General features: G+C 45.4%; 1 protein-coding gene across 1 annotated transcript in view; it reads left to right on the forward strand.

Moving 5' to 3' along the window:
• The window catches only part of HMGXB3 (HMG-box containing 3), a 46,525-nt gene extending 20,256 nt beyond the window's left edge, over positions 1 to 26,269 (forward strand). Inside the window, exons 8-20 of the mRNA XM_081091040.1 lie at positions 226 to 401; positions 538 to 635; positions 2,581 to 2,679; positions 4,213 to 4,362; positions 8,167 to 8,468; positions 8,985 to 9,112; positions 14,710 to 14,841; positions 15,712 to 15,896; positions 19,213 to 19,432; positions 20,748 to 20,881; positions 21,845 to 21,961; positions 23,748 to 23,957; positions 24,907 to 26,269. Coding sequence (XP_080947166.1) covers positions 226 to 401; positions 538 to 635; positions 2,581 to 2,679; positions 4,213 to 4,362; positions 8,167 to 8,468; positions 8,985 to 9,112; positions 14,710 to 14,841; positions 15,712 to 15,896; positions 19,213 to 19,432; positions 20,748 to 20,881; positions 21,845 to 21,961; positions 23,748 to 23,957; positions 24,907 to 25,374 — 2,419 coding nt within the window. The 3' untranslated portion in view covers positions 25,375 to 26,269. The remainder of the gene's footprint in view (positions 1 to 225; positions 402 to 537; positions 636 to 2,580; positions 2,680 to 4,212; positions 4,363 to 8,166; positions 8,469 to 8,984; positions 9,113 to 14,709; positions 14,842 to 15,711; positions 15,897 to 19,212; positions 19,433 to 20,747; positions 20,882 to 21,844; positions 21,962 to 23,747; positions 23,958 to 24,906) is intronic.
• The last annotated feature ends 87 nt before the right edge of the window (positions 26,270 to 26,356 follow it).

Below are 26,356 nucleotides of genomic sequence, written 5' to 3' on the forward strand. Positions count from 1 at the left end.
ATTACTGTCCCATTTTACATATTAGGAACTTGAGGTTAACGGAAGAGTGAAATTACTTGCCCAAGGCCACAAACTACTTCAAGGTTTTATTTGAAGCCTTCTGTCTAAAGTTTGACAGTTTAACCATGAAATTATCCCTCCAATAAAGTGCTATTTAGAGACTGCACTTTTCTTTTTCTTTCTCTTGGTTCTGAATTTCTAGATTTTCCTTCTTGTTTTCTTCAGAGTTGACCTGATCACCCCTGGTCCCAGAGCTTCAGAGCTTAAAGGCAGAGCACGTGGCAAGCCTTCATTACTGGCTGCAGCAAGACCCATGAGAGCAATTCTCCCGGCTCCAGCTAATGTGGGCCGAGGCAGCAGCATGGGACTGCCCAGGGCCCGGCAGGCCTTTTCCCTGAGCGGTAAGGAGTGGGACAGACCTGGGAGGAGGGGCTGTCTAGTGGGAAGGGGACAGGAGTGGGGGGTTGAGAATAGAGATGAGAGACTTAGGGAGACAGAATGCACTTAAGTTACCCGTTTGGCTCCTGGTTGTCCCAGATAAGACTCCCTCTGTGAGGACTTGTGGCCTGAAGCCAAGCACGCTGAAGCAGCTGGGCCAGCCCATCCAGCAGCCATCTAACACTGGTGAGGTGAAGGTAAGACGCATTCCCTTCCCTGAAGGAGCTGTTGCTCCGAGAACAGGGGTTCCATTTAGTGTCCTAAAGACATGCAAAAAGCAGGCCCTTATTCTTACACTGTGGACCTCTGGGAGGAGATTAGCATAAATGAGTTACTGCTTTTTAGTTCATTTCTTTCCTTGTTTTAAAATAAATGTATGTTTTAAAACTATCTAGAAATAATTGAAAACTTAGAAAAACACTTGCATGAGTAAAAATTAGCAAAAACACAGAGCACCCATGTACTTGTTACCCAGTCACCTATTGATAACGTATTAGTCCATTTTGCTTTATAATATTACTCGTGTGTCCTCCCATATATGTGTGTGTATAAAATATACATAAGTTATGGCCTTTTACTTCGTAATGCTCCAGTATGTGTTTCCTAAGAATAGGGATATTCTGTTACTGAAACACTGTTACAGTGTTCCAATCCTGTTAGTTTTACTCAATTATGTCCTTTGTAGCATTTTTCTACTGGAGTACAGGGTCTGGACTAAGATTAGATACAGTGTTTAGTTGTCATGTCTCCTTAGCCTCCTTTAAAAAATGAATGCATGGTTCTAGAAAATATAGAAAATTCAGGTAAGGCAGAAAGAAAATAAGTCCCTTGAGATTCTGCCACCCGGAACTAACTCCTATTAACAGTCCAGTGTGTGCTCCTTTAGCCTTCAAGTCATTTCGGCACTTGTGTGTGTGTACTTCTTTAATACAATTTTTTAAACTAAAAAAATATAGCTCTTACTCTGTGTACTGGTTTGTAGCTAGTTCAGTCCAATTTAACAATATATAGTTACTTAAGATTTCTGAGGTTCAAAATTCCATGTATTCAAGCACATTTATTCTTAGATTTATTTTTTAGTTCTTTTGCCATATGTGGCTAGAATAGTTATAATCAAAATTCCCTTAATCAGCATTGTTCACCAGACTGCTTTTTGACCAAGATCCTCAATAGGAAACACATTTTTACATCACAGCCCACTAAACATACATACAGCCACACATTAAAAGTTTAATGAAGCAATGCCCTTAATTGTTCCCAGTCACTGAGGTGTTTTCCACTTCTTTTTTCAAAGTGCTAGTTTTAGCTCATTAAATTTCACAACCCCTCAGTGGATTATGGCTTATAGCTTGAAAACCCTGTCATGGACCAAACTGAAGCAGGAAAATTGGTCTACCATCTCCCTTGCCATGTGCACTGTTGGGTAACTTCCTTTATCTGATAGTTCTAAATTTGCCACAACAAATATATCAGCTGGCTTTTACTTTGAAGGCTAACCTGCTTGTCATCCAGGTGTTGTCAGCAGTGAGTGCACCACTTTGTAGATTTCCAGCCCTTAGATCAGTCCCTTTATTTTGTAAACTTCTCGTCTTCTCTGTAAATAGCTTTCTTTGGTTTAAAAAATTGTTATTTGTTAAAAATAAGCCCTTTTTTCTAGTCTTAAACTTTAAATACATGAAGTTTTATGTTCTGTAAATCAACTTAAATTCAATATTACAAAATACTTTTAATTTAGAATGCTTTCTTCATCTTTTCTTTTTTTAAGTACATAAGTAGCGTCTACATTGAATATAGAACATTTGACATTTTATAGATAGTGATAAAGGGGAAACAATCATGATATCCTCTCACCTTGGAGTACTTTAGTGAATAATCCTTCAGACTTCTTTCTATGCCAACATTATTCAACCACACTGCTATTAGATGCTTTTCTCCCTTGATAGTATTTGTAGATCTGATTCATAGTGTTTCTAATGTGCAGTGTTAGAAGCTGCACAGAAGAGTGTGGCGGTCTGTGAACCTGCTCCTTTGGAGCATGGCTCTGCAAATTTCCTTGGAAATTGTTCCCTCAAGCTATTTCTGAACACAGGGTCTCAGGAGTTTGAGGTTCAGACACACTAAATAATTTGTTCTGATCCACAGCTACCAAATGGCTCAGCCAACAGGACGTCTCAGTTCAAAGTTGTAGAAGTCAAGCCTGATATGTTTCCTCCATATAAGTACAGCTGCACTGTCACGCTGGTAAGTGCAGCCTGGAGACGGGCCCAGAGGTGGATTGATTTTGTGGTTCAGGGTGAGTAGAGGTCTGGTGGGTGGGGAGTAGTGGCAGTCAGGAGTGAAAGGAGGGTCAGGGGTAGATCACTGATTCTGAACGCCCTGTCACTAATACCAGTGAGAGCTCCTGGGCAAAGTAGCTAGATTTGTTTTTCCCAGGAGAGATCAGTAAAGCTGAGATCAGGGTATTTCATTGAAAGTAGTTGGAGATGAGAATCTAGTCCAGTTTAGCGTTCAGCAATCTTTGGACCTTTTAGCCTCAAAAGTGTGTTCCATATACAAGTTTGGGAAATGTATTCTTCCTCCCCAAAATAGAATCGCATTCCATCCTAGTATCTTACAGGGTTTGAAAAGTACTTTTAGTAAAGCAAGTTATTTTGTTTAGCCTGGCATTTTCCACCAAGGTTTTCCCTTTCCCTCTTTTTTATTTTTAACATAACACAGATGTGTGACTCTGGGGTCATTCTGGAGGTAAGCATTGTGGACAGTGGCATAAACACTTGATGTCTAAAAATCCTAGTCCAGAAGTGGACCTGGCTCTGCTGCTAGCATGCCCTCTGACCTTGGGCAAGGCTCTTTCCTTCTCTGGCCCTCAGTTTTTATTGTCTCTAACATGCTGCGTTGGTTTCTCTTGTTCTTAACATTCTCCGATTTTGTTGATCCTTACGATGTCAACCAGCCAAATACCTTTGACAGATTCTCTGGCTAAGTTGAGTAAGATACATAGCTTTTGATAGAGCAGCTACATTTTTATAAGTTCTTACTGGATAAAGAGTCCTTCACTCAAAAAAAGATGTATTGAGCACCTGCTGTGTGCCAGGCTTTGTACTGGGGATTCAGTAGTGAACGAGACAGCACAGGATGGTAGTTTAGTACGTAGTCTGGCCTGATCTTTAAGGAGCATGTGTCTCTTATCCCGAGATCTCAGGTTTCTTTTTCCAAAGGCTTAATTACTGCCTTCTGCATGCCGTGCATATTCTCGTCATGCCCTCCCTTTGGCTACAGTTGGCACTCTGGTTACCATCTGGTGAAAAGCTGCCCAGGACCAACCCTCTCTTTGACTGATTAGATAGCATCTCATCATAGGAGACTAAATGCCAGAGCTTTTAGCTTCAGTATTTTAGACGTTACAATTTCTATGTAGACAGGGCTGGAAGTCTTTAGTACACCACAATCTCTTGCACTCTTCGTTAGAACAGGCCTGCTTCATTCTGCCAGCTGCCTGAGCCTTGGAGGCATTCGAATCTCTGACCTTGGACAGCCAACTCACTTGTTTGACACCGGGAGAAGGACTTGACAAAATGATACAGGCTGTATTAGAGTAAAGGGGAAACTGCAGAAAAGGATCTTGCTTCAAGGCTCTTTGGAAATTAGTCTAAATCTGGTTTTGCATTTGCCACTTTCTTCTCTGATTTATTGATAGCTGGTCATCCTGGTTCTTGGCTCTGTCCAGGTTTAACTCAATTTTTAAAGAATTGAACATTGGTCTTACTTTTTTAGGATTTGGGCCTGGCTACATCAAGAGGCCGGGGAAAGTGCAAGAATCCCTCTTGTAGTTATGTCTACACCAACCGGCATAAACCACGGATTTGCCCCAGTTGTGGTTTTAACCTTGCCAAAGACCGGACTGAGAAAACCACCAAGGCTCTCGTGAGTTCCTTCCCTAAACACATCCCTTGGCCTTGGGTTGGGCTCTGTTAACAAACCTATTTTAGTAGAAATAAAAGGATGCCTTAGTACATGATAGTACCTAGAGCACCAGAACTGGAAACAGATTATAGGTTCTGAACCTGGGCGAGTGCCTCCTTATCATTGCCAGGGTGAGGGAATTGATCAGATACCTTGATCTCTGAGACCCTTCTGGCTCCATGAACCAAAGAGAATGGTAACACAGGCCTTAAATAGGATTCAGAAGAAGAGGTGGAAAGATTGCATTCTTTTAGCTCTGAGGTCTGATAGAGGGCCTGTTAATAGTATTTTAGTAATTAGAGAATGCCAACCCTAAGACTAGATTAAATCGCTGCCTCTCACATTCCTTGCAGAGCTTTTGGCTAATCACAGAGCTGTACTCCTAGCAGCCTTGTTAGCAAGCCTACTTTCTGAAGTTGAATCAAACTATTTGAGTGATAAAACACTTGGTATCCTTAGGGCTTGCTTTTTATTATTAGAACCAGGAAAAATGGGCTTTTTCAGAGGTTTTGTGAATTTCCATATGTGAGTTTTCTTAAGTGAACAGAAAGTGACAACATCTTTGGCAGCAAATAGAATGACTAGGATGAGAGTAATTAGAGGAATGTCAACTGATCTGCCTTGCAGGGGAAGGATGGCACATGGTCAAGGTCCAAGTTGGAGCCTGGCCACTCCACATCTAAGCTGGGTCTTGCAAAATGGTCAGGATTTGAATGGAAGGGGAAGGCATGCTGTACTCACGAACAAGCGTGAGCAAAAGTGAAGAGCCAGAGAGTTGGTGGGTGTTCACATGGCCAGAAGAGAGGGTGTATGGGGAGAAGTATGGAAAATAGCCTTGAAAGGCACGTCAGGGCCCTGTCATGGAAGATCTTCAATGCTGGACTGGGCAGTGTGTCTTTTAGTCCTGGGGTCCCACTGAATGTCCTTGAGCCAGAGAGAGGCCCAGAAGAAGTTTAGGTGAGGAGGGATACCTGTATGGCTAGAACTGAGAAGCGGAAAGGATTGCTTCAGGCTTCAAGGTTTCTTTGCATATGGGGAGAGGCCTTTCTAGCAGGCGAGTCTCATCCCCTTGCCTCTAGGTCTGTTTCTGTGCTTGGGGTGGTATTCTGAGGTTACTGTCTTTATGAGAAAGGGAAGTGGACCTAAAGTCTGTGGACATTCATGGTTAGTGGAAAAAAACACTGGGAGTAGGAACCGAGAGACCCTGAGCTGGAAGCTTTTGTTTTCCCCATCAGGTGTATTAGATTTGGGCATTTTATTCTCAGGGCCGTGAGCCCTAGAGAAGACTCAGAATTGAGCATCAAGCAATGTATAACCCCCTGAAATAGCATGTAAATGGCTCCACAGTTTCCATCACATTCTGCTGTTCCACTGGTGCCCTCTGCTGGCAGTGAGCTTTCTTCCTGAATTCTCCATGTGTTTATTCATTCCTCTTCATTAGCGTTTAATTCCTTGTGAGATTAGAATCTCCTTTAGGCCAAGTATATCTGTTTCCCCTGTACCTTCTAACCCTGGAGCTTGCATACACAATACAATAATGTATTGATCAGTAACTATGGGATGGAATTGCATTCTGGGTAGGTAGACACTCTGAACATTCCTTTCTCCTATAGGTGTTGGTTTGCAGCATGGAAGTGGGTGTTGGTCTCTAGGTCTTGGATGATGAGGTCACTTAACTTTCCAGGTCAGGCAGGAATTGTCTAGGGACCTCTTGCCAATTTATTTCAAATTCCACTCTCATTTATGTTCTTCTGTCTTTGACTAGCTAACTATACCAAGAACCCTCATCTTCAGCCATTCCCTTACCCTCCAATATCCTTAATTTTAGGAGAAATAAATGTCATTATGGTTTTCTATAACATAAAACATAGGTCAGAAACTTAGGGACTTTGTGTGTATTGCTCTTTGGAGCCTCCTGGCAGCCATACATTTCCTATGCAATTTTTCTTGGGCTGTAATTAAGATTGCACCATCTTTGGCTGGAACAGTCCTCATTCCTTTCCACCTTCCAACTGTGGTTCAGAGCCAAAGGATAGTATTCCTGCCAACTTATATCCCAGCCTATGGTTCAACATAGTGATGACGGGGAACACACACCTCCCAGGGCAATGCATTTCTAGTGTTACTCAGCTCTTCATTCATCCTTTCAGGCATTTCATATACTGAATACCTACCATGGGTCAGGTTTTTGAAGATACAAAGCTGAGTAGGACATAGTCCCTTTGCATAAGGAGCTAATGGTCTAGTGCAGGCAAAAGATAAGTAACCAAACTATTCTAGACAGTGTAGAGGATGTAGAGTTAATAGAAAGCTTCTTTTATGAAGCACATAACTTCTACAAAGCAATGTATACTATGTCCAGCAACTATGAATTAGTATCTTTTGTGTACTCTGACCTCATGCAGGTATTGGGACTTAGTAATTAAGCAGGGACCCTATACTCACTGAAGAGGGGAAACAGTGGTTTACCAACTGTGAGACAACGCATTCTGCAATAAAGGAATGGACTCTGGGAGCATGGAGAAGGGAATATTCAGGCTGCATTTGCACAAGGAACCTAATGAGCATTTCAGAACCTTGTTCCTGGAAGCCTCTGATTAGTATATAAAGTCTTCTTATACCTAGAAGCCACAAAGCATTAAAGATAAACTAGAGGCCAAGTGCACGGATTCGTGCACTGGTGGGGTCCCTCAGCCTGGCCTGCGCCCTCTCGCAATCCGGGACCCCTTTGGAGATGTCGGAGGCTGGGGCACGGATTCCGCCTGATCCCCACAGGCCAGGCTGAGGGATCCCATGCACCGGGCCTCTAGTATGCATATAAGATCTTTGGTTAATCTCTTCCTGGCCTCCCCTACCCCCTTCCTCTGAGATTCATCAGTCTGTTTGGTGTTTCCATGTCTGTGCATTGAGTATCTGCCCCCTGCTGGTCAGTGCACATCATAGCTACCCGTTGAATGGTTGCTTAGGCCAGTGATGGCGAACCTATGACACGCGTGTCAGAGGTGACATGTGAACTCATTTTTTCGGTTGATTTTTCTTTGTTAAATGGCTTTAAATATATAAAATAAATATCAAAAATATAAATCTTTTTTATACTATGGTTGCAAATATCAAAAAATTTCTATATGTGACATGGCACCAGAGTTAAGATAGGGTTTTTCAAAATGCTGACACGCCAAGCTCAAAAGGTTCACCATCACTGGCTTAGGCTTTCATATATATAGGTTCTTTAATATGAATATTTGTTTATATATGAAAACTACCATTCATAGAGTTTTTATTGCAACCCAGGCACTGTACTAAGTGCTTTACTTACAATATCTTCTTTACTCTGTACAACTACTATAGGAGATTACTAGTATTTTGATCCTCCATTTCACAGGCAAGGAAATTAAAGCTCAGAAAGATTAAGTAAATTGCTTTGGGTCACACATGTACAGTTGTTAAATGGCATAAACAGAACTGAAGACCAGGTCTGTTACCCTCCAAATCCCCTACCTGGTGAATGTGAGCTGACACTTGAAACCTTTACTAAGAGATGTGTTGTGTATAGTCTTCTCATTTTATTGACAGAGGAACTGAGTGCCAGAGGGAGAAAGCACCTGCCATAAGTCACAAGTGAGTTATTAGCTGAGCTGGTTCGGAACCTAGTTTCCCACCTCTCTGTCATCGCCCATCCCTCTGTCACTCACAGCCTCTCCTGATGTAGCCCACTCTGGCTCTTCTTGCCCTGGGTTCTTGGTGATCAGTCCACTCTCTTCCCAGGAGGCAAGCTCAGCACTCCCAGATGGGCTGAGTGTCACAGAGCCCCTGAGTGCGGCCCAGAGGGAGATCCAACGCCAGTCCACGTTGCAGCTGCTGCGCAAAGTCCTGCAGATTCCTGAGAATGAGTCCGAGCTGGCCGAGGTCTTTGCCTTGATTCACGAGCTCAACAGTTCTCGACTCATTCTGTCCAGCGTCAGTGAGGAGACAGTCACCATCGAGCAAACCTCTTGGTCAAATTATTATGAGTCTCCATCCACGCAGTGCCTTCTCTGTAGCAGCCCATTATTCAAAGGGGGACAAAAGTAAGCAGCCCTTTCACATTTCCTGCCCCTAATTGCCCCGTCTCACTTGGCCTGTACAAACAACTTTCTTTCTTCAAACAACGTTCAGGCTGTAACCTTTGAATATGTTATTCTCTGTGTTTCTTAGGTTTCCCTTACTTTTCTGATTGTTAATTAATAATAATAATTAGTAATCATCTATTTCCATTGAAAAATGCCTGAAAGTTATTGTCACCAATTTAAGATTTAGTTTACATCTGGACTGCCCAGCATAATGCTTGGATTTGGGAGTTCAGTGGGATTGGTTAAATTGGTAACAAATTGAGAATTATATTAAATTTGAGGGTGATTCCCCAGACCAGGTTCCAACAAAGTGGAACACTTACCTAGAAAAACTTGAGGCACAAGCTCTAGCACCTTCCTTTTCCTGCTGTAGTAAAGTCTTAAGAATTTTGCTATTCATCACTGAATCTTGGAGACTAATTATTAAGAGGTTGATATTCCTTCTGTTTTTGTTGGTGATGTTTTGGGTACTAGCTCCCTGGCTGGGCCTCAAGAGTGCTGGCTGATGACAGCCAACCGACTGCAGGTGGTGACTGCCCAGGTGAAGATGTGTCTGAATCCCCATTGTCTGGCCCTGCATAGCTTCATGGATATCTATACAGGTGGGTGCCAGCCTTTCTTCCCTCAGTAGGCCCCCAAAGCAGGTTTGAGAACAGCCCCTGGGGTCAGACTGTGGTCCTGTTGAGTCCTAGACCTTCTCTCAGATGGGGATTTTTCCTCTTGGATGTCTCAGCCCCAGTATACATGTACCTCTCAAGTGTTAGGATTATCCAGGATCTTTTTTTTTATTATTATTAATATATTTTTATTGATTTCAGAGAGGATTGGAGAGGGAGAGAGAGAGATAAAAACATCAGTGATGAGAGAGAATCATTGATTGGCTTCCTCCTGTACAGCCCCTACTGGGATCAAGCCCATAACCCAGGCATGTGCCCTGACTGGGAATTGAACCGTGACTTCCCAGTTCATAGGTCAGCGCTCAACGACTGAGCTATGCTGGCCGAGCTCAGGATCTTTAAGCAAAGTTACTTTTTAAATAATAGATCATGACTGTAGAAAAACTGGAAAATGCTGACAAGTACAAAGAGGAAACTGAAAATCAGTATTAATACTACCATGAGATAAAGACTTAACATTATGCCCTCTAACCCCAGGTATATTATTCATCACTGCAGAATATAAGAAAGTGTGGAAAGATTTATAGGTTTATAGCTTTTCTTCCAACAAAAATGTGGTTGTGCTGGATTTGCTTTGGAATGTGCTTTTTAAAATTTAGCAGTACATCATTGGCATCTTCTTGTGCCAGGAAGTGGAGAAATACATGGCCATTTTAAAGAAGTGGCACTCCAACTTCGAGTCCTCTTTATAATTAAATCTTTGTGTACAGCCTCACTTATTTCCCTAGGGCAAATACTCAAAAGTGAAATTGCTGCGTATTCACCCGTTTCCCCTCTGTTCATCAACATCAAACATTTATTGAATATTCATTATGTCCCAGTCATTGTGAGAATTTGAATCTTGAGTTTTTTATGTATAATTGGGTGCTGAAGATTAAAAAGTGTTTGTTATTTTGTCTTCAGAACCTTTTGGTGCCTGATTTTGAATTCATGCTTTCAGTGTCTTGCATTGCCAGATTGAGTTTGTACTATTTTATGCTCTTGCCCACAGTTAATGGAATGCCATTTCCCTGCATTCTGTCTAGGCCAATAGTACCTTAGGAATATATATAACAGTTTCATCATCCCAAAATACTGTCTTCTACTTACTTTTTGTGATCAAGCCCATCCTCTACCCCTAACATCTAGCAACCATCTGATATGCTCTTCATCTTTTCAGAATGTCATAAATCCAATAATAGAATGTAGAATTTCTAGTCTGGTTTCTAAGCATAAGGCCTTTTAGTCACTCATGTTTTTTAATGTGTCAATAGTTTGTTCCTTTTTATTGTTGAGTAGTTTTGAATTGTAAGCAGCACCACAATTTGTTTATCTGTTCACTCATTGCAGTTGAAGGACATTTGGATTGTTACCAGGTTTTGGGAGTTATGAATAGAGCTGCAATAAACATTCATGGGCAGGCTTTTGTGTGAACATAAATTTTCATTTCTTTTTGGTAAATACCTAGGAGTCAGATTATTGCTGGGCTATATGGTAAATGTATGTTTAATTTTATAAGAACTTTCCAAACCATTTACCTGATTATATGTATGTACCATTTTGCATTCTCTCCAACTATGGCTGAGAGTTCTGGTTTGCTCCACTTGCCAGCACTTGGTATTGTCTATTGTTTGTTTTTTAACCATTCTAATAGGTATGTGAGTGGTTTTTCATTGTGGTTTTAATTTGAATTGACTTGATGACTAATGTTGATCATATTTTCATGGGTTTTATTTGCCATTTGTATTTGTTCTTTGGTGAAGTATCTGTTTGATCTTTAACTCATTGAATTGGGTTGTTCATTTTCTTACTGTTTAGTTTTGAGAGTTCTTTGTATATTCTGGATACAAGTCCTTGCCAGATAAGTGATTTGCAGGTATTTTCTTAGAATCTTTAACTTGTCTTTTCATTCTCTTAACAGAATCTTTCACAGAGCAAACATTTTTAGTTATGATAAAGACCGTCCTTAAAATTTTTGTTGTTGTTTTATCAATTTTTTCTTTTAGGGATTTGAGAAAGGAAGGGAGAGAGAGAAACATTGATCAGTTGCCTCCTGTATACATCCTGACTGGAGATGGAACCCATGTCATAAGTATGTGCCCTGACTGTGAATTGAACCTGCAGTCTTTTGGTGCACCGGACGATGCTCCAACCAATTGAGCCACCTGGCCAGGGATAGAAATATGTTTTTTGTTTGTTTGTTTGTTTTGTTTGTTTGTTTGTTTGTTTTTAAATATATATTTTATTGCTTTTCCACAGAGAGGAAGGGAGAGGGACAGAGAGCTAGAAACATTGTTGAGAGAGAAACACCGATCAGCTGCCTCCTGTACACCCCCCACTGGGGATGTGCCCGCAACCAAGGTACATGCCCCTGACCGGGATTGAACCCAGGACCCTTCAGTCCACAGGCCGACTCTCTATCCACTGAGCCAAACCGGCCAGGGCTAGAAATATGTTTTTGATGTTCTATCTAAGATTTCTTTACCTGGGTGAGAGTCATAAATATTTTCCTCTAATAGTTTTATAATTTTTGTGGTTTATATTTAGGTCTGTGAATTAATTTTTGTAAAAAGTGTGAGGCTCAGATTGAGTTCATTTTTTTGTTTTGGCCTGTGGACCTCCAATACCACCATTTGTTGAAAAGTAGTCCTTTCTTCAATGAATTACCTTCATTTCTTTGTTGAAATCAATTCATCATACACATATGGGTTTATTTATGCATTCTATTCTGTTCCTTTTCTTTATGTTGTTTACTAGAGGCCCAGTGCATGAAATTCGTGCACAGGGGGTGGGGGGTGGGGGGTTGTCCCTCAACCTGGCCTGCACCCACTCCAATCTGGGACCCGCAGGGATCGGGCCTAAACCGGCAGTCAGTCATCTCTCTGGCAATCTAGGACCACTGGCTCCTAACCACTCACCTGCCTGCCTAATGCCCCCAACTGCCCTCCCCTGCCAGCCTGGTCGCCCCCAACTGCTCTCCCCTGCCAGCCTGATCTCACCCCCAACTGCCCACTCCTGCCAGCTTGGTTGCCTCCATTGGCCCTCCCCTGCCGGCCTGGTTGCCCCCAATGGCCCTCCCCTGCTAGCCTGGTTGCCCCCAATGGCCCTCTCCTGCCAGCCTGGTTGCCCCTAACATCCCTCCCCTGCCGGCCTGGTCTCCCCCAACAGCCCTCCCCTGCAAACCTGGTCTCCCCCAACAGCCCTCTCCTGCAGGCCTGATCTCGCCCCCAACTGTCCTCCCCTACAGGCCTGATCTCGCCCCCAACTGCCCTCCCCCACTGGCCTGGTTGCCCCCAACTGCCCTCCCCTGCCGGCCTGATCACCCCTAACCCGCTGCCAGCCTGATCTTGCACCTAACCCCCTGCCAGCCTGATCTCACCCTTAACTATTCTCCCCTGCCAGCCTGATCTCTCCCCTAACTGCCTCTGCCCCGGCCCCCACCACCATGGCTTTTCCCAGAAGGAAGTCGGACATCTGGAAGATGGCCAGTTGACCTGGTCTAATTAGCATATTACCCTTTTATTAGTATAGACTAGAGGCCCATTGCATGAAGAGATTCGTGCAGTAGGCCTTCCCTTCCCCTGGCTGTCAGCACCAGTTTTCCTCTGGCACCTAGGACCCAGGCCTTCGCTCCAGCCGGAGCCTTCAGTCTTCACTCCTCCACCTCGCCCCTGAGTATGCAAATTAACCGCCATCTTTGTTGGGTTAATTTGCATGCTCTCCTGATTGGCGGGTGAGTGTAACGGAGGGATGGTCAGTTTACATGTTTGTCTATTATTAGGTGAGATTCTTTTGTCCCTATCACACTCTCTTGATTACTATCACTTTATAGCAAGTCTCATAATTAGGTAGTGTGAGTCTTTCAACCTTGCCCTTACCTGAATTGTTTCCTGAATTGTTTGGGCTAGATTGGTTCCTTAGCATTTCAATATAAAGTTAAGAATCAGCTTGTTAGTGTCTACAGAATCTTGCTGGAATTTTAATTGGGATTGTATGGACTCTATATATCAATTTGGGGAAGTTTGACATTCTTAAAAAATATTAAATTGTCCCATTCATGAACATGGTCTGTCTCTCTGTTTTATTGGGCTTTCTTTTACTTATTTTATCAGTGTTTTATACTTTTTAGCATATAGGTCCACACATGTTTTGTTAGATTTATTTTTTTAATATATTTTTATTGATTTCATAGAGGAAGGGAGAGGGACAGAGAGAGAGAGAAACATCAATGATGAGAATCACTGATCAGCTGCCTCCTGCACATCCCCCACTGGGGACCGAGCCCGCAACCAGGCATGTGCCCTCAACCAGACTTAAACCTGGGACTCTTCAGTCTGCAGGCCGATGCTCTATCCACTGAACCAAACCAGCCAGGGCTAGATTTAAACCTAAGTATTTTTTGTAGTAACTTTTTATAGATTATTATAGTTTTTAAAGTTTATCAATTTAATAGGTAAAAGCTGGTATATAATTTCTTAATTTCTTGTATTTCTTTGATTACTAAGAAGATTGTCTATCTTGTGTGTGTGTGTGTGTGTGTGTGTGTGTGTGTGTGTTTTCTATTTTCTCCTCCGTGAATTTCTCTTGTGAATATTTTCATTCTGTTTTGGGTTATTTTGTTGACAGAATTCTTCCTCAGTTTATCAGTTATCCTTTTTTTATTTTAATTGGTTCAAGTATAACTTTATTTTTTTTAATCTTTATTGTTGAAAGTATTACACATGTCCCCTTTTTCCCCCATTGACACCCTCCAGCCCAGCCCCCAGGCCCCCCCCCCCCCCAGGCCTTCAGCACCCTATTGTTTGTGTCCATGGATTATGCATATATGCATACAAGGTCTTTGGTTGATTACCTCCCACTCACCCTCGCTTTCCCTCTGAGATTCCTCATTATCTGTTGTCTTTAAAATTGTGATTTTTTATTTTTTGCTGTTTGTTTTTTGTTTTAATTTTTATGTAATTATTGTTTTGATCTTCTCCTTTATGGCTTCAAAATTTATCATGCTTAGAAAGGGGGGAAATGGGGGCATGTGTAATACTTTCCCTATTCCTTATACAAGCATATAATTCATAGTATGCTTTTGTGTAAATTTGTACATTATGTATTGTGCAAATGTAAAATCACTCTTTTATTTGTCTTAAACTGTATTTAAATTTCTCTGAGTCTTTTATCTCAAAATTTGGGTGGTTTTATAGCCTGTTTCACATTCTCCACACGCCCCTGAGCTAAAAGATACTCCTGGTCTTTACCCTCGGTGCAGCTGTGAGAGGTCATGAGGACTGAACTGGGTGGTAGGAAGATGTTTCTTTTTTTTCTTGTATGTATTTTATTATTTGCTTTTTTCATTTAATAATGTATTATGGACAACTTCATGTCATAGTATTTAGGTCTACCTTATTCTTTGTAATGATGCAGAGTTTGCTATTTTATGAATGCACCATAGTTTATTTAACTGTTCCCCTATTGGGCATGTAGTTCCCAATTTTTTGCCATTGTGGATGATGTTATAGTGAATTTCCCTGTTGCCTTTTCTTAACCTTCAGGTCTCTTTAATGTGGGGAACAAGGTGCTAGTGAGCCTGGACTTGCTTTTTGCAATCCGAAACCAGATTAAGCTGGGAGAGGATCCCAGAGTGTCTATCAGCGCTGTTCTGAAGTCGGTGCAGGAGCAGGCAGGTAAAGGTTGGCTCCCTCCCTACCCCAAGGTTAGGTCTAAGCTCCCTGGGAATTTTCAGTGATGGGCTGTAGTTGAAAGAGTCCTCTTGGGGGCAAGGCTGATATTTTGAAAAGGAGACATTTTTAGCCTCCTAACACTTCTCTTGAATTTCACAAATGCCAAACTAAGTTTAGAAAGCGTGAGTCCGTGCATCCAGGGACCCTCAGCATGAGGCTAAACTGACTTTTAGAAGTTCATCCTTTGGTCATAGGTAGACTTGACCTAACTGCACGTTAATCAGACTCATTTTGAATACACAGTTTCTGGAGGTCCCAGGGCTCATGCTGAGGGATCACCCTCCTTACTATTAGAAATTATTTCTGTTTGTGCTTTTCCCATCCCATCCCATCCCGTTCTTACAGACTCCAGTCCTGCACTTTTCCTGCTCTGAGGTCAGATGTATTAGAGCAAAGGTGCTAGAGCCAGACAGGCAGGCTGGTGCTTGAGTCTCGGCTCTGCCACTTAGTGTCACTGTGATTTTAACCAAGTTATCTTCTCTGTGCCTCACTTTCTCCAATTATAAAATGAGGAAAATAATAGCTCCTCATTCAGAAAGATATGAGTTAAATGAGAAAATTTGAAGCTCTGCACATTATCTAGTGCCTAGTAGGTGCTTAGTACAGGCAGACATAACTGATTGGAATTGCCCTCCAGGTTGCCACCTGAGCACTTGAAGGCCAGGGTGCTTGACCCTTGGAGTGGTTAGTACTCTTGGGTGTTCTGCAAGAGAAGCCACCGCAGAGTTACTATTCTTGCTGGCCATTAGCTCATCCCCAGTGGCTTTGGGGTCTTTTTCTGTGACCTACTCAGAGCTCTTGCTTTTCTTCCAGAGAAGACGCTGGCCTCCGAGGAGGTAAGCCAGCTACAAGAGCTGCTGTGCAATGGCTATTGGGCTTTTGAGTGCCTCACTGTCCGAGACTACAATGACATGATCTGTGGCATCTGTGGTGTGGCCCCCAAAGTGGAAATGGCCCAGAGGAGTGAAGAAAACGTGCTGGCACTGAAGAGTGTGGAGGTAAGTGCCTCTCAGTCACTGTGGGTAACATTTAGAACTGTCCTCACACTTGGCTGCCACCTCCTGCATGATGTATGTCCCCAGGGACAGACGCCTCCAGTCCTGTCCTGTGTGAGAAGAGAGGTTTTTTCCTGCCACCACCCAGGTTTTCATCTAAGGAAGATCAGGTGGAAATAGAGGCATTTGTTATTCAACAAACTTATCAAAACATGAACTAGGTACACTTTTTAGACACTTGGGAAATGGCAGTTAAGAAAAACCCCACAAAGTTTCCTGGTTTGAGTAACCAGGAAACAAACATTAACAATTTATTATAATAATAAAATATATGCCTATATTATAAAGAATACATTAAGAAACGTGGTAACAATGAAGCCAGGGTGTGGTGGGAACGGGAATTCCTCTTTTATACAGGGTCGTCAGGGACAGCCTCTCTGATAGGAGGGTGTTTGAACAGAGATTGGAGCCCATGTTCTCCTCTGGGGGAGGAACATTCCAGGCAGAGGGAGCAGGAAGGATCTCAGGTGGGTTTGCGGGCATGGCTGAGGAACAGCAAGGAGGCCAGGGTGTGGCTGGCATGTGTGGGCAATGGAGAGAGTGGTAAGATAGTGAGGTTCAGGAGGCCAGACTCTGGGGTCGTGTGGGCCATTTTAAGGATATGCTGTGGAGGAAATGAGAGTCTCTTAAGGGTTTTGAGGATCTGATCTGATCTGTTGTCTTTGTGTGAACATTTTTTAGTTAAGAACGTAACACCAAACTCAGGTTTGCATATTAACTCTAACAAATATCCAAGAAACCTGTGATTCCAATCATAGAAGAACAGCAAATATACAACTCATTGTATAAGGCCATATAACCTTAAAGCAAAACCAGATGTTTACTATAATAGAAAAAAAATGGGACTGATTATACTCATGAAGATAGATGTTGAAGTCTTGAATAAGATAATAGCAAATCACCTTTAACAACAAATAAAGTAATCCATTGTGACTAAGTTTATTATAGGAAAGCAAGATTGCTTCAATATTAGAAAATACACTAATGTAATTCACTACTTAACAGATAGGAGAAAAGCCATATGGTTATTTCATTAGATGTAAAAGAGGCTTTCAATGTTGTTCAACACCTGTTTATGATAAATCTCTTTAGCAAACTGGAAATAATCCTTTTCCTTAACCTAGTACAGGGGTTAAAAAAATCCCATAGTTTGATTAACTCTTCCCCACAATCATGTGCCGTTAGTCTGAGTCTGCACATAGTCGCTCTGGGGTTCATAGATGTTCTGAGTTTCCATCTCTGAACTCTGACCCGAGGGCTGGAACAGGAAGTGACTCTTAAGGCACCAGGCCTGTAGCTCCTCCTGTTCACCACCAGGGGAGGTGTGGGCTCTTCCGAGAAAAGCTTTAGCCTGGCCAACTGAGCATATTTGAGATTTAGTTCATATTCTCCTTTTCTTCCCAGTTAAAAAAAAATTCATATGTTGATCAAGTATTTATACTTGAAGAATGGTAGTATATAATAAGACATAGGAAAACAACATATGAAGACATACTGCATGCTGGAGTTTTCTAAGTGTTTCTTGTAGATAAAATGAAAGGAAAAAAATTTTGCTCTGTGTGTGATCTCACTGAGAGGCTATTCTACATTCATTCACATCTGCTTGCCTAATGGTAATATTAACAGTAATGCAGCTATGATTTATTGAGCATTTTATTACATATGCCAAGTTCTTATTCTGTGCTCAGTGCTTTAATATATACTGACTTCTCACCCAATTCTGTGAGATTTGTGTAGATGAAGGGACTGAAGCCCAGAGGGTCTTGCCCACGCTCATTCAGCCAGGAAGGGTTGGAGCTGGGACTTGGCCTCGTTCTGGTTGTCTGACTCCGGAGTCTGAGCTCGTAAGGACTGCCATGCTCACCTGTACCTCCTGGGTCTCTGAGCTCTGATTTTTCTAAACACATCGGCCTGCAGAGACTTTGGTTTCCAGAATAGACAGAAGCCCTCTTCCCCACAAGGCTCACGGCTCTTAGTCCTCCCAGGGCTCTTGCTTCATGGAGTAGCGTTCCCTTCATTCTCAGAGTGCATGAGTCTTCTCTTCCATGGCATTGTTATTTCTTTCTAGAGACCAGGGCTTACTTTATTTTCTCCCTTTTGTGCATGAACAGTGGTGTGCATGTGGGGAGAAGGGGGTAGGGGTATCCTGAAGTTACTGACAAAGCTTAAATATGCAGTTGTCTATGAGGAGACCGCTGGTTTGGCCCCTTCCCTCAGGGACTGTATAGAGGAGGACCTTCCGGACTAATGACAGCAGCCATGTCAGTTGCTCACACAGCATACTTAGTTGGCATTTCTTGGCCCCTGTTCTTTGTGATGAGTGCGGGTTCAGTTCCTTATGAAATTATGGTGGGAGACTTTGTCATGTACTCACAGCATGTGCTCGTGCCCTGTGAGGTAGGGAAGGAAGGGGGAGTGAGATGGCGAGATAGATGTCTTGTGTAGAGCAGTGGCCCTCAGATTAGTGGACATAGGAATTACACTGGACAGTGGCTCTCAGTCTTATTAGTGTGGAGGGCTTGCTCGACCCTACTCACAAGGGTTCTGATTTAGTAGGTTTGCAGTGGGCCTGAGAATTTGCCTTTCTAACCAGTTCCCAGGTGATTGATGCTCATGCTGCTGGTCCAGGGGCCACACTTTGAGAACTGCGCACCTGGGGAATCTGTTTAAAGTTCACACTTACAAATATAGTTCATACAGATTGACATGTGCCCTGGTATAAGCATTGATAAGTAACATAAATGACTGCTCCAGGTAATAGGATCTGGGTCACACTTTGAGGACCATGTAAGGGGGATACCAGGAGTAAAACTGAATAACACAACTACTAGGTGCGTACAATAGATAAGTAAGTGCTGCATGAGGGAGAGGAGATAGCTGTGTTCTGGCAAGGCCTGGAGGCCTTTCTGCAGGAGGTCAGGGATCAACAGGGCCTTGGAAGTGGGTAGAATATCACATTTTATTCCGGTGATTCCTGCCAGCCAGTATAGGCATTAAGGGCATGGGCTTTGGAACTAGACCTTTGTTCGCATTCTGTTCTACCTTTCGCCAGCAGTCTCACTCAGACACCCCAGGCTCGTATGTGGCAAAAGACAGTTAGGCACTGAGATGTCAGGTTTGGGGGCATCCCAGCAGTGCATGGCTGTCGTAAACCCCCTCCCCAGCCTTAGTTGCCCTGAGCGTATCAAGAGGGTAGGCTTTTGTGTTGCTAATATTCTGTGGCTCCTACAGTTTGACCTTTTTTATCCTGACCTTTTAGTTCACCTGGCCTGAGTTCTTGGGCTCTAGTGAGGTAAACGTGGAGGACTTTTGGGCCACGATGGAGACAGAGGTGATTGAGCAGGTGGCCTTCCCTGCCAGCATCCCTATCACCAAGTTTGATGCCTCTGTTATTGCCCCCTTCTTCCCACCACTCATGAGAGGAGCTGTGGTCGTCAACACTGAGAAAGACAAAAACCTGGATGTACAGCCAGTACCTGGTAAGGCCACCTGGTGGCTGACTGGGGTCAGGGAAGGGCCCAGTCAAGAGTCTAGAACATTGTCCATGGCAAGATGCACAAAATGGCAGAGCGGGAGCCAGGCCCACCCTGGGCTCCTTCTGATAAGAGATAACCTGTGACAGATCCCCTAGAGATGAAAGTCATGGTGTGGAGGTTTGAAGTGCTGCCAGCCATATTGTACAGGACTGACTCACATAGCCCGTTGTCAGCCTTCGGGGACGCACTGTGCTGAATAGTGGAAGTCCTCCGAGAAATGCTGATAAGGCTCCAAACCCAAAGGTTCTCACTGAGAAGTGTAGCGGGGGAGGCCAGAGAGTCTGCTTTTAAACAGTCTTTTAGACAGTTTTACAGACTAGCTGTTGAGAGCATAGGTTTCTGACACCCAGAGTTTGAGTCCCAGCTATGCCACTTAGCATTAGTAGCCATGTGACCTCCATCAAATCCTTCATTGCCCTGAGCCTCTGTTGCTTCATTCACAAATGGGGCATGATATGGTTACCCATTTCCTGGGCTGTTGTGAAGATAAAGTGATCTAATTAGAGGATAGCCTTCTACTTTTTTAAAAAAACTGCAATTCACAATAAGAAATAGGTTCTGCATTACGACCCAGCATGATACTCATAAGTAGTGTGTGTGTATCTGTAACGAAAGCAAAACTTTCATAAAACAGTATTTTTCCTTACCAAGTGCATTATACTTTGTTTTCTATTTTATTTCATTTTTAAAATTCTGGATATGACCCACTGAAGTGATTTTTCTCAGTGTTTAATATGTTGTGATCCACTGGTTCTCAAACAGTGCTTCCTAACATTAGGTCTGAGACCCACCTCCCATTTGCTGCTTCAAGGCCCAGGAAGTGTTTTTTAAGGCGCCCCCATATTTCTGTTGATGAGGCAGGATCAGGAACAGTGTATAGAGAGCATTTTAAAATGGGAGTTGCTGCTTCTTGTTGCTGTAGCTGTGGTAAGCATCTGAGATCTTGATGCTGAAAAACCTTAACAGGTTAAAGCTGGCCCATTTGGGAGTTCTTTGCAAGGGCGCTCTGCCAGATATATCTCCCAGATGTTCATGGGCACAAAGCAGTCTGAGAAAGTTCGGATCTCTGCAGAAGTCATAGACCTGCCTTGAATCCACCTCTCCCAGCACCCAAGGCAGTGCTCAGGGCAGAGCCTGCTTCCACTCCTTGCTGTACTGTAGGCCTTGCCCCCTTGTTCTCATCCTCATGCATCAGCTACTGCCCATGACCCCTATGGCTGAGGCAGTGCCCTCCCCTCAGCACTGTTGTCTCTTGCAGGCAATGGCAGTGCCTTGGTGAGGCTGCTCCAGGAGGGCACCTGCAAGCTGGAGGAGATGGGCTCCTACAGCGAGGAAGAGCTGCAGCAGCTGCTTAGGCAATGTGGCGTCCCCTTTGAGGCAGAAGACTCTAAGGTGAGTGTTGGGTAGCAGTAGACAGGGATGTTGGGAGCAGGCTGGTGGTCCATTCTTCTGAGCAGGAATATGAACACCTGTGACTGGGCACCTGTGTTGGACAGAGGATGCTGGCAGTCAAGAGAGGCCTGGGAGATAGTTAGCAGTCAGATTGTAACATGCATGTGAGGCCTTTCCCTCCTGTCAGTTCATCTATTGATGGTAGTGGGTTCAGAATCTGGGGTTGGGAATCCTGGTCTCCTGCCTACTGTGTGTGACTTGGGTAAGCACCTTATATTTCATATATATATTTCTGAGAGGAAGGGAGAGGGAGAGAGATGGAAACATCAGCGATGAGAGAGAATCATTGATTGGCTGCCTCCTGAATGCCCCACACTGGGGATTGAGCCTGCAACCCAGGCATGTGCCCTGACCGGGAATCGTATCATGGTCTCCTGGTTCATAGGTCAATGCTCAACCACTGAGCCATGCCAGCTGGGCAGCACCTTATATTCCTGAGCCTTGGTTTTCTCATTTTGCAAAGTAACTAAAATACCGACCTCGAGAGATTGTTGTCAGGAAGGAAGGCGCTTTGCACAGTGTCTGGGTGTCACCAATCCAGGTCCTAAAAAGTGAGTGCTATGACAGTTCATAGAGTGTGTGTGTAGGAGGGCTTTATTTATGCATTATTTACTTCCCTTCATACTGATAAAGCTGTTGAGCATGTTATGTTTCCTTCAAGTTCATACTCCAGTATTAGCTTCTCTTTGAAGCTTTCCCTGTAAAAAGCTGGAACGCAAGCCTCAGAGTGGCAGCTCGGTCAGTCAGGCTGGCTCTGTCTGTGACCCTTCCTCGGGGCCCTCCTCTCTACCTAGAGGACGTTGGGATTCTCTCGCGTTGGGTATTGAAGGGAGCATGTGGTGCTCTGCGCAGGCCTGGTCCTTTAGCATTTACTGCTGTTTTTAAACTTGACTTCTGCTCCAGGACCAGCTCTGCTTCTCCTTGTTGGCCCTCTATGAATCTGTACAGAATGGAGCCAGAACCAGACAGCCCCCACCTCATCTCACCGGGGGGAAAATCTACAAGGTGTGCCCTCATCAGGTAAGAGGATAACGAGGAGGAGCCTGGGGTGAACTTGCTCATGACACATTGCCCGCAGCCTGAGCCAGCTCGTCCTGGGGGAGCTGGCACTTAGCTCACGGGCAGCCTGTGGAATAGTCCACAGGTGTCAGGTGCCACACTCAGGCCAGGCGGGGAGCCTGGGTTGTCATCAGTGAGTGTTTATTAAGCCCCCTACCATGTGCTGGCCCCGCCTTAGCTGTTGAGGGTACAAAGGTGAGCAACGATGTCTTTCCTTCCTAGTTGACCTCATTTTAATGAGGAAACAAAGTCACCACAGCTTGTGGTACAAGGGAAGTGACAGTGAGGGACCTCCTGTCCATGCAACAGCCAGAGAAGGCTGAGAGCCCAGTGATGAGTGAAGGAAGGAGTGTTCCAGCAGAGGGAAGAGCAGCCACTCCACCCTCAGTGAGGAAGCCTAGTGAGCCAAGAGAAGGGCGGCTGGAGGGGCACCAGAGACCAGATCATGTAAGGCTTTGTAGGCCAGAGTAACAGTTTGGATTTTTTCTGAGACCAATGACGGACCCATTGAAGGTTTTGAAGAGGAAGGGAGAGGGAGATGGGATGGACATGGCCTGATTTTGGTTTTAGGGAGGTCACTGTCTGTAGAGGGTGTGGAAAGGGCAGGCACCAGGGTCACTCTGGAAAGGTCGGGCTGTTTGACAGAGTAGGCACAGGAACACACTAGGGCTGTGGTCGGCAAACTACAGCTCGCAAGCCACATGCGGCTCTTTGGCCCCTTGAGTGTGGCTCTTCCACAAAATACCACGCGCGGGCGCACGTACAGTGCGATTGAAACTTCATGGCCCATGAGCAGAAGTCGGTTTTCAGCCTAGGCGAGTCTATTCTGAAGAAATACTGTTGATATTTGGCCCTGTTGACTAATGAGTTTGCCGACCACTGCACTAGGGTATAACACCCCGTGCACAAGCACTACATAGTGGGGTGTGGGGCCGGGGGGCACTGGCAGAGCTTCAGTTCACTGGGATGTGTGAGTGGGCAGGGCGACCTGCAGGTCGTCAACTCCTTCAACAAAGCTGTGTCTGAGGGAGACGCTGGATGCCTCCACCCTGGCAGAGCAGAGCCTGCTCCCAGGAGTGTGTTCATGTGACTGGGGCCATCTCATGACAACACAGGGACAGATGTGAGAGCTAGAGGTCTCAGGGTTCTGATGGAAGAGCCATATCACTTGGAGGTGGCAGCCAGGTCTGGTGGATATGAAGGTGAAGGTGGAAGCAGAGGCAGAATTCTCCCGTGTACACAGAGCTGCCTGGCTGGGGGGCGGGGAGGAGGGGGTGTGGGAAGGCGGGGGGCGTGCTTGGGGGCCCAGTCAGTGGAGGTGTTAGCCTGCATCAGGGTCTGGTGGGGAGCTGCTTCGAATATAGATGCCTTGGGTTTGGGGTGTAGGGCCCAGGAACCTGAATTTTTAACCAGCTTCTAGCTGCCGGTGCTACGCAGCCGGGTTAGGGAGGCACTGGGCTAGGTGGTGGTACTGGGTAGGGTGATGTATGGCAGGGTGGAAAGGGAGGGTGGAGCAGATGACCTGGGAGTTTTTAAGCCTCAGCTGAGGACCTGACATTCCCAACTCTCCTCTCAGGAGGTCAGGGATGAGCTGGCGACTTCATTTAGGGACAGAGGGAAGACAGAAGCAGAATGTTATGGGCTCTGGCAGGATGGCTGAGGCTTCAGTCACAAAACCTGATTGTTCATCTTCCTGGGAAGAAGCCATTGAGGACTCCACTCATGCTGTGCCCTCCATCTACCCTAGGTGATCTGTGGCTCCAAGTACCTTGTGCGGGGCGAGAGTGCCCGGGACCATGTGGATCTGCTGGCCTCTTCCCGCCACTGGCCACCTGTCTATGTGGTGGACATGGCCACACAAGTGGCCCTTTGTGCTGACCTCTGCTACCCAGAGCTGACCAATCAGATGTGGGGGAGGAACCAGGGCTGTTTCTCTAGCCCCACGGAGCCGCCTGTGGTGAGTTTTCTTCTGAGGACCCGGAATAAATTCTGCAGGTCATGTCTCCCCTCCTGGTTCTTCGGGAAGACCTTATCTCCAGCATCCTTTCTCCATTAGTATTTGCCTTGATGATCTGGAACCCTTTACTCCATAAATTTTACTGACCAGCCTCTGTGTATGTGTGGCCACAGCATGTCACTTAGGGTGCCACCGTTACCTTAGGAGTCAAGGTTGCCTTCCTGATAAGCCTAGGAAATTGCCTTTTTTGATAGTCATCATGGACACTGATATACTAGGCCCCAATCAGCCCCGTCTTGGATTTAGCCATGAATATACTGCATGGCATGTCTGTTATGATCTGGAGGCACAGTGGCTTAGAAGACACCTTATCCCCTTATCCAACCCTCTCCTTTTATTAAAGGGAGGAAGTAAGGCCCAGAGTGGGAAATAGACTTGTCCAATGTCACACAGCATGTTCGTGGCAGAGCCCTTTCTCTGTGTCTTGGTACATTGTACCAAGCAATGGCTCTTAACAGAGGCATGTGCCCTCCAAGGCCAGCTGAACCCTGCACAGATAATAGGAGAACGGCATCATTGCCACACTCACCTTTTCCTTATTCCCTGGGGCTCAGTGGCTCTGGGGGCTTGTGCTGAGCACTGCAGGAGACGTCTGAGCCTCAGTGGGAGCCACTCCCTCCCCACTGCCTTGCAGCCCTGCCTCAGCTGACCAGGCACGGCAATAAACAGCAGCAGCTCAGTTAATCCAACATCTGCTCTGGTCACTGTCCCCGTTCTCACATGAGGAAACCGAGGCACAGAGATAGAGGAGAGGGGACTTGCCCCAGGCCCGGTATGTGTTGACAGGAGGATTTAAGCAGGGCTGATGACCCCACAGCCTTCACTCTCACCCACTACACAGGTCCCACCTGTCGTTCCCTCATGTCAGAGTGGCTTCTCTCTCTTCTAGAGTGTGTCCTGCCCAGAACTCTTGGATCAGCATTATCCTGTGGACATGACGGAGGCCGAGCACTCTGTCCAGCACCCGGTCACCAAGACTGCCACACGGCGCATCGTCCATGCAGGCACGCAGCTCAGTCCTGGTGACTCCAGTGCTGGGCACCGCTCTTTGGCCCTGTGTCCTGAGTTGGCACCCTACACAACTATCCTGGCCTCTATCACAGACAGCAAACCGAACAGTGTCCGCCAGCGGCCCATTGCCTTTGACAATGCCACCCACTATTACCTCTACAACCGCCTTATGGACTTCCTCACCAGCCGCGAGATTGTCAACCGGCAGATCCACGACATTGTGCAGAGCTGCCAGCCTGGCGAGGTGGTCATCCGCGACATCCTTTACCGCCTTGGGGTTGCTCAGATCAAGACGGAGACAGAGGAGGAGGGTGAGGAAGAGGAGGTGGCCGCAGTGACAGAATAAGCCAGGCTTTTGTACAGGGCCCGCACCATCTCTCTCAAGCCATAGTGATGCCCTTTCCCAAGGCAGATCCATTCAGGGGACCGGCAGGAGCATTCACCTGTGGGGAGGGCCTCTGATGCTGGCACTGACCAAAGAGCTCCCATTTTCTGAGCACAGTGGGGCCTGGGATTCTTGGTTCTCACCTTCTGGGGGGTCGAGAGAGGTACCAGTACACTCCAGCCCCGAGAAAGCACTTGGAGGACATAGTATATTCAACAGAGGGGAAGGGAGCCTGAGGGAAGGCTGCCTGGGCCTGCTGCGGATCAGGGCCAAGGTCGCCGGATGGGCTAAGGCAGAGTTCGGCATTAGGTGGGCAGGCTGCTAAGGTGGCCCTTCCCGCCCCTGGGAATGCTGTTTTCTGCTCCACAGCCACATGAGCTCCTCAGCCTGTTGCCTTTGACTCAGGGCCTTGGGGGCCTCCTTAGCTCTAGGGACCCCTTTGGGCTCCCCCAGAGGAAGGACGCACGCACTTCCTTCCTGCTTTTCCTGCACCCAAGTCCGGGGGACAGAGGAGGGAGAAACAGCCACAGCTCTCTTCCAGGACTGTCCTCTGCACGAGCTTTGAGGAAGAGGGTCCTCTTCCTCCTTTCCCTGGCCACTGGACCCTCGCCGCAGAGGGGATGTGGCCATGGCATGACATAACCTGGCGCAGTAGGAAAAACTCCCTTCTGTGAAGGGGAAGCAGATGGGCTGTAAGGAAATAGTGGGACTGGCTCAAGTGCCCAGCGTTTGCTTAGGGCACAGGAATGGGCCATGTGTTATTTAATTTATTGAGAGGAGTGGAACAGGTGGCTTTTCCCCTCCCTCTTCCCCCAGCAAGGATAAAGTTTATTAAATTATCTGGTTTTGGTGAAGCAAGAGTCAGTTTCATGCTCATTTTTGTGGGGCACAGTGGTTCAGCTTCAGGTGCTGAGCTGGTCACTTGACGTGGAGGGATGGTAGG

This window comes from Myotis nattereri (genome assembly GCF_964212035.1).
Source record: "Myotis nattereri genome assembly, chromosome: 5".
NCBI classification, from domain to species: domain Eukaryota; kingdom Metazoa; phylum Chordata; class Mammalia; order Chiroptera; family Vespertilionidae; genus Myotis; species Myotis nattereri.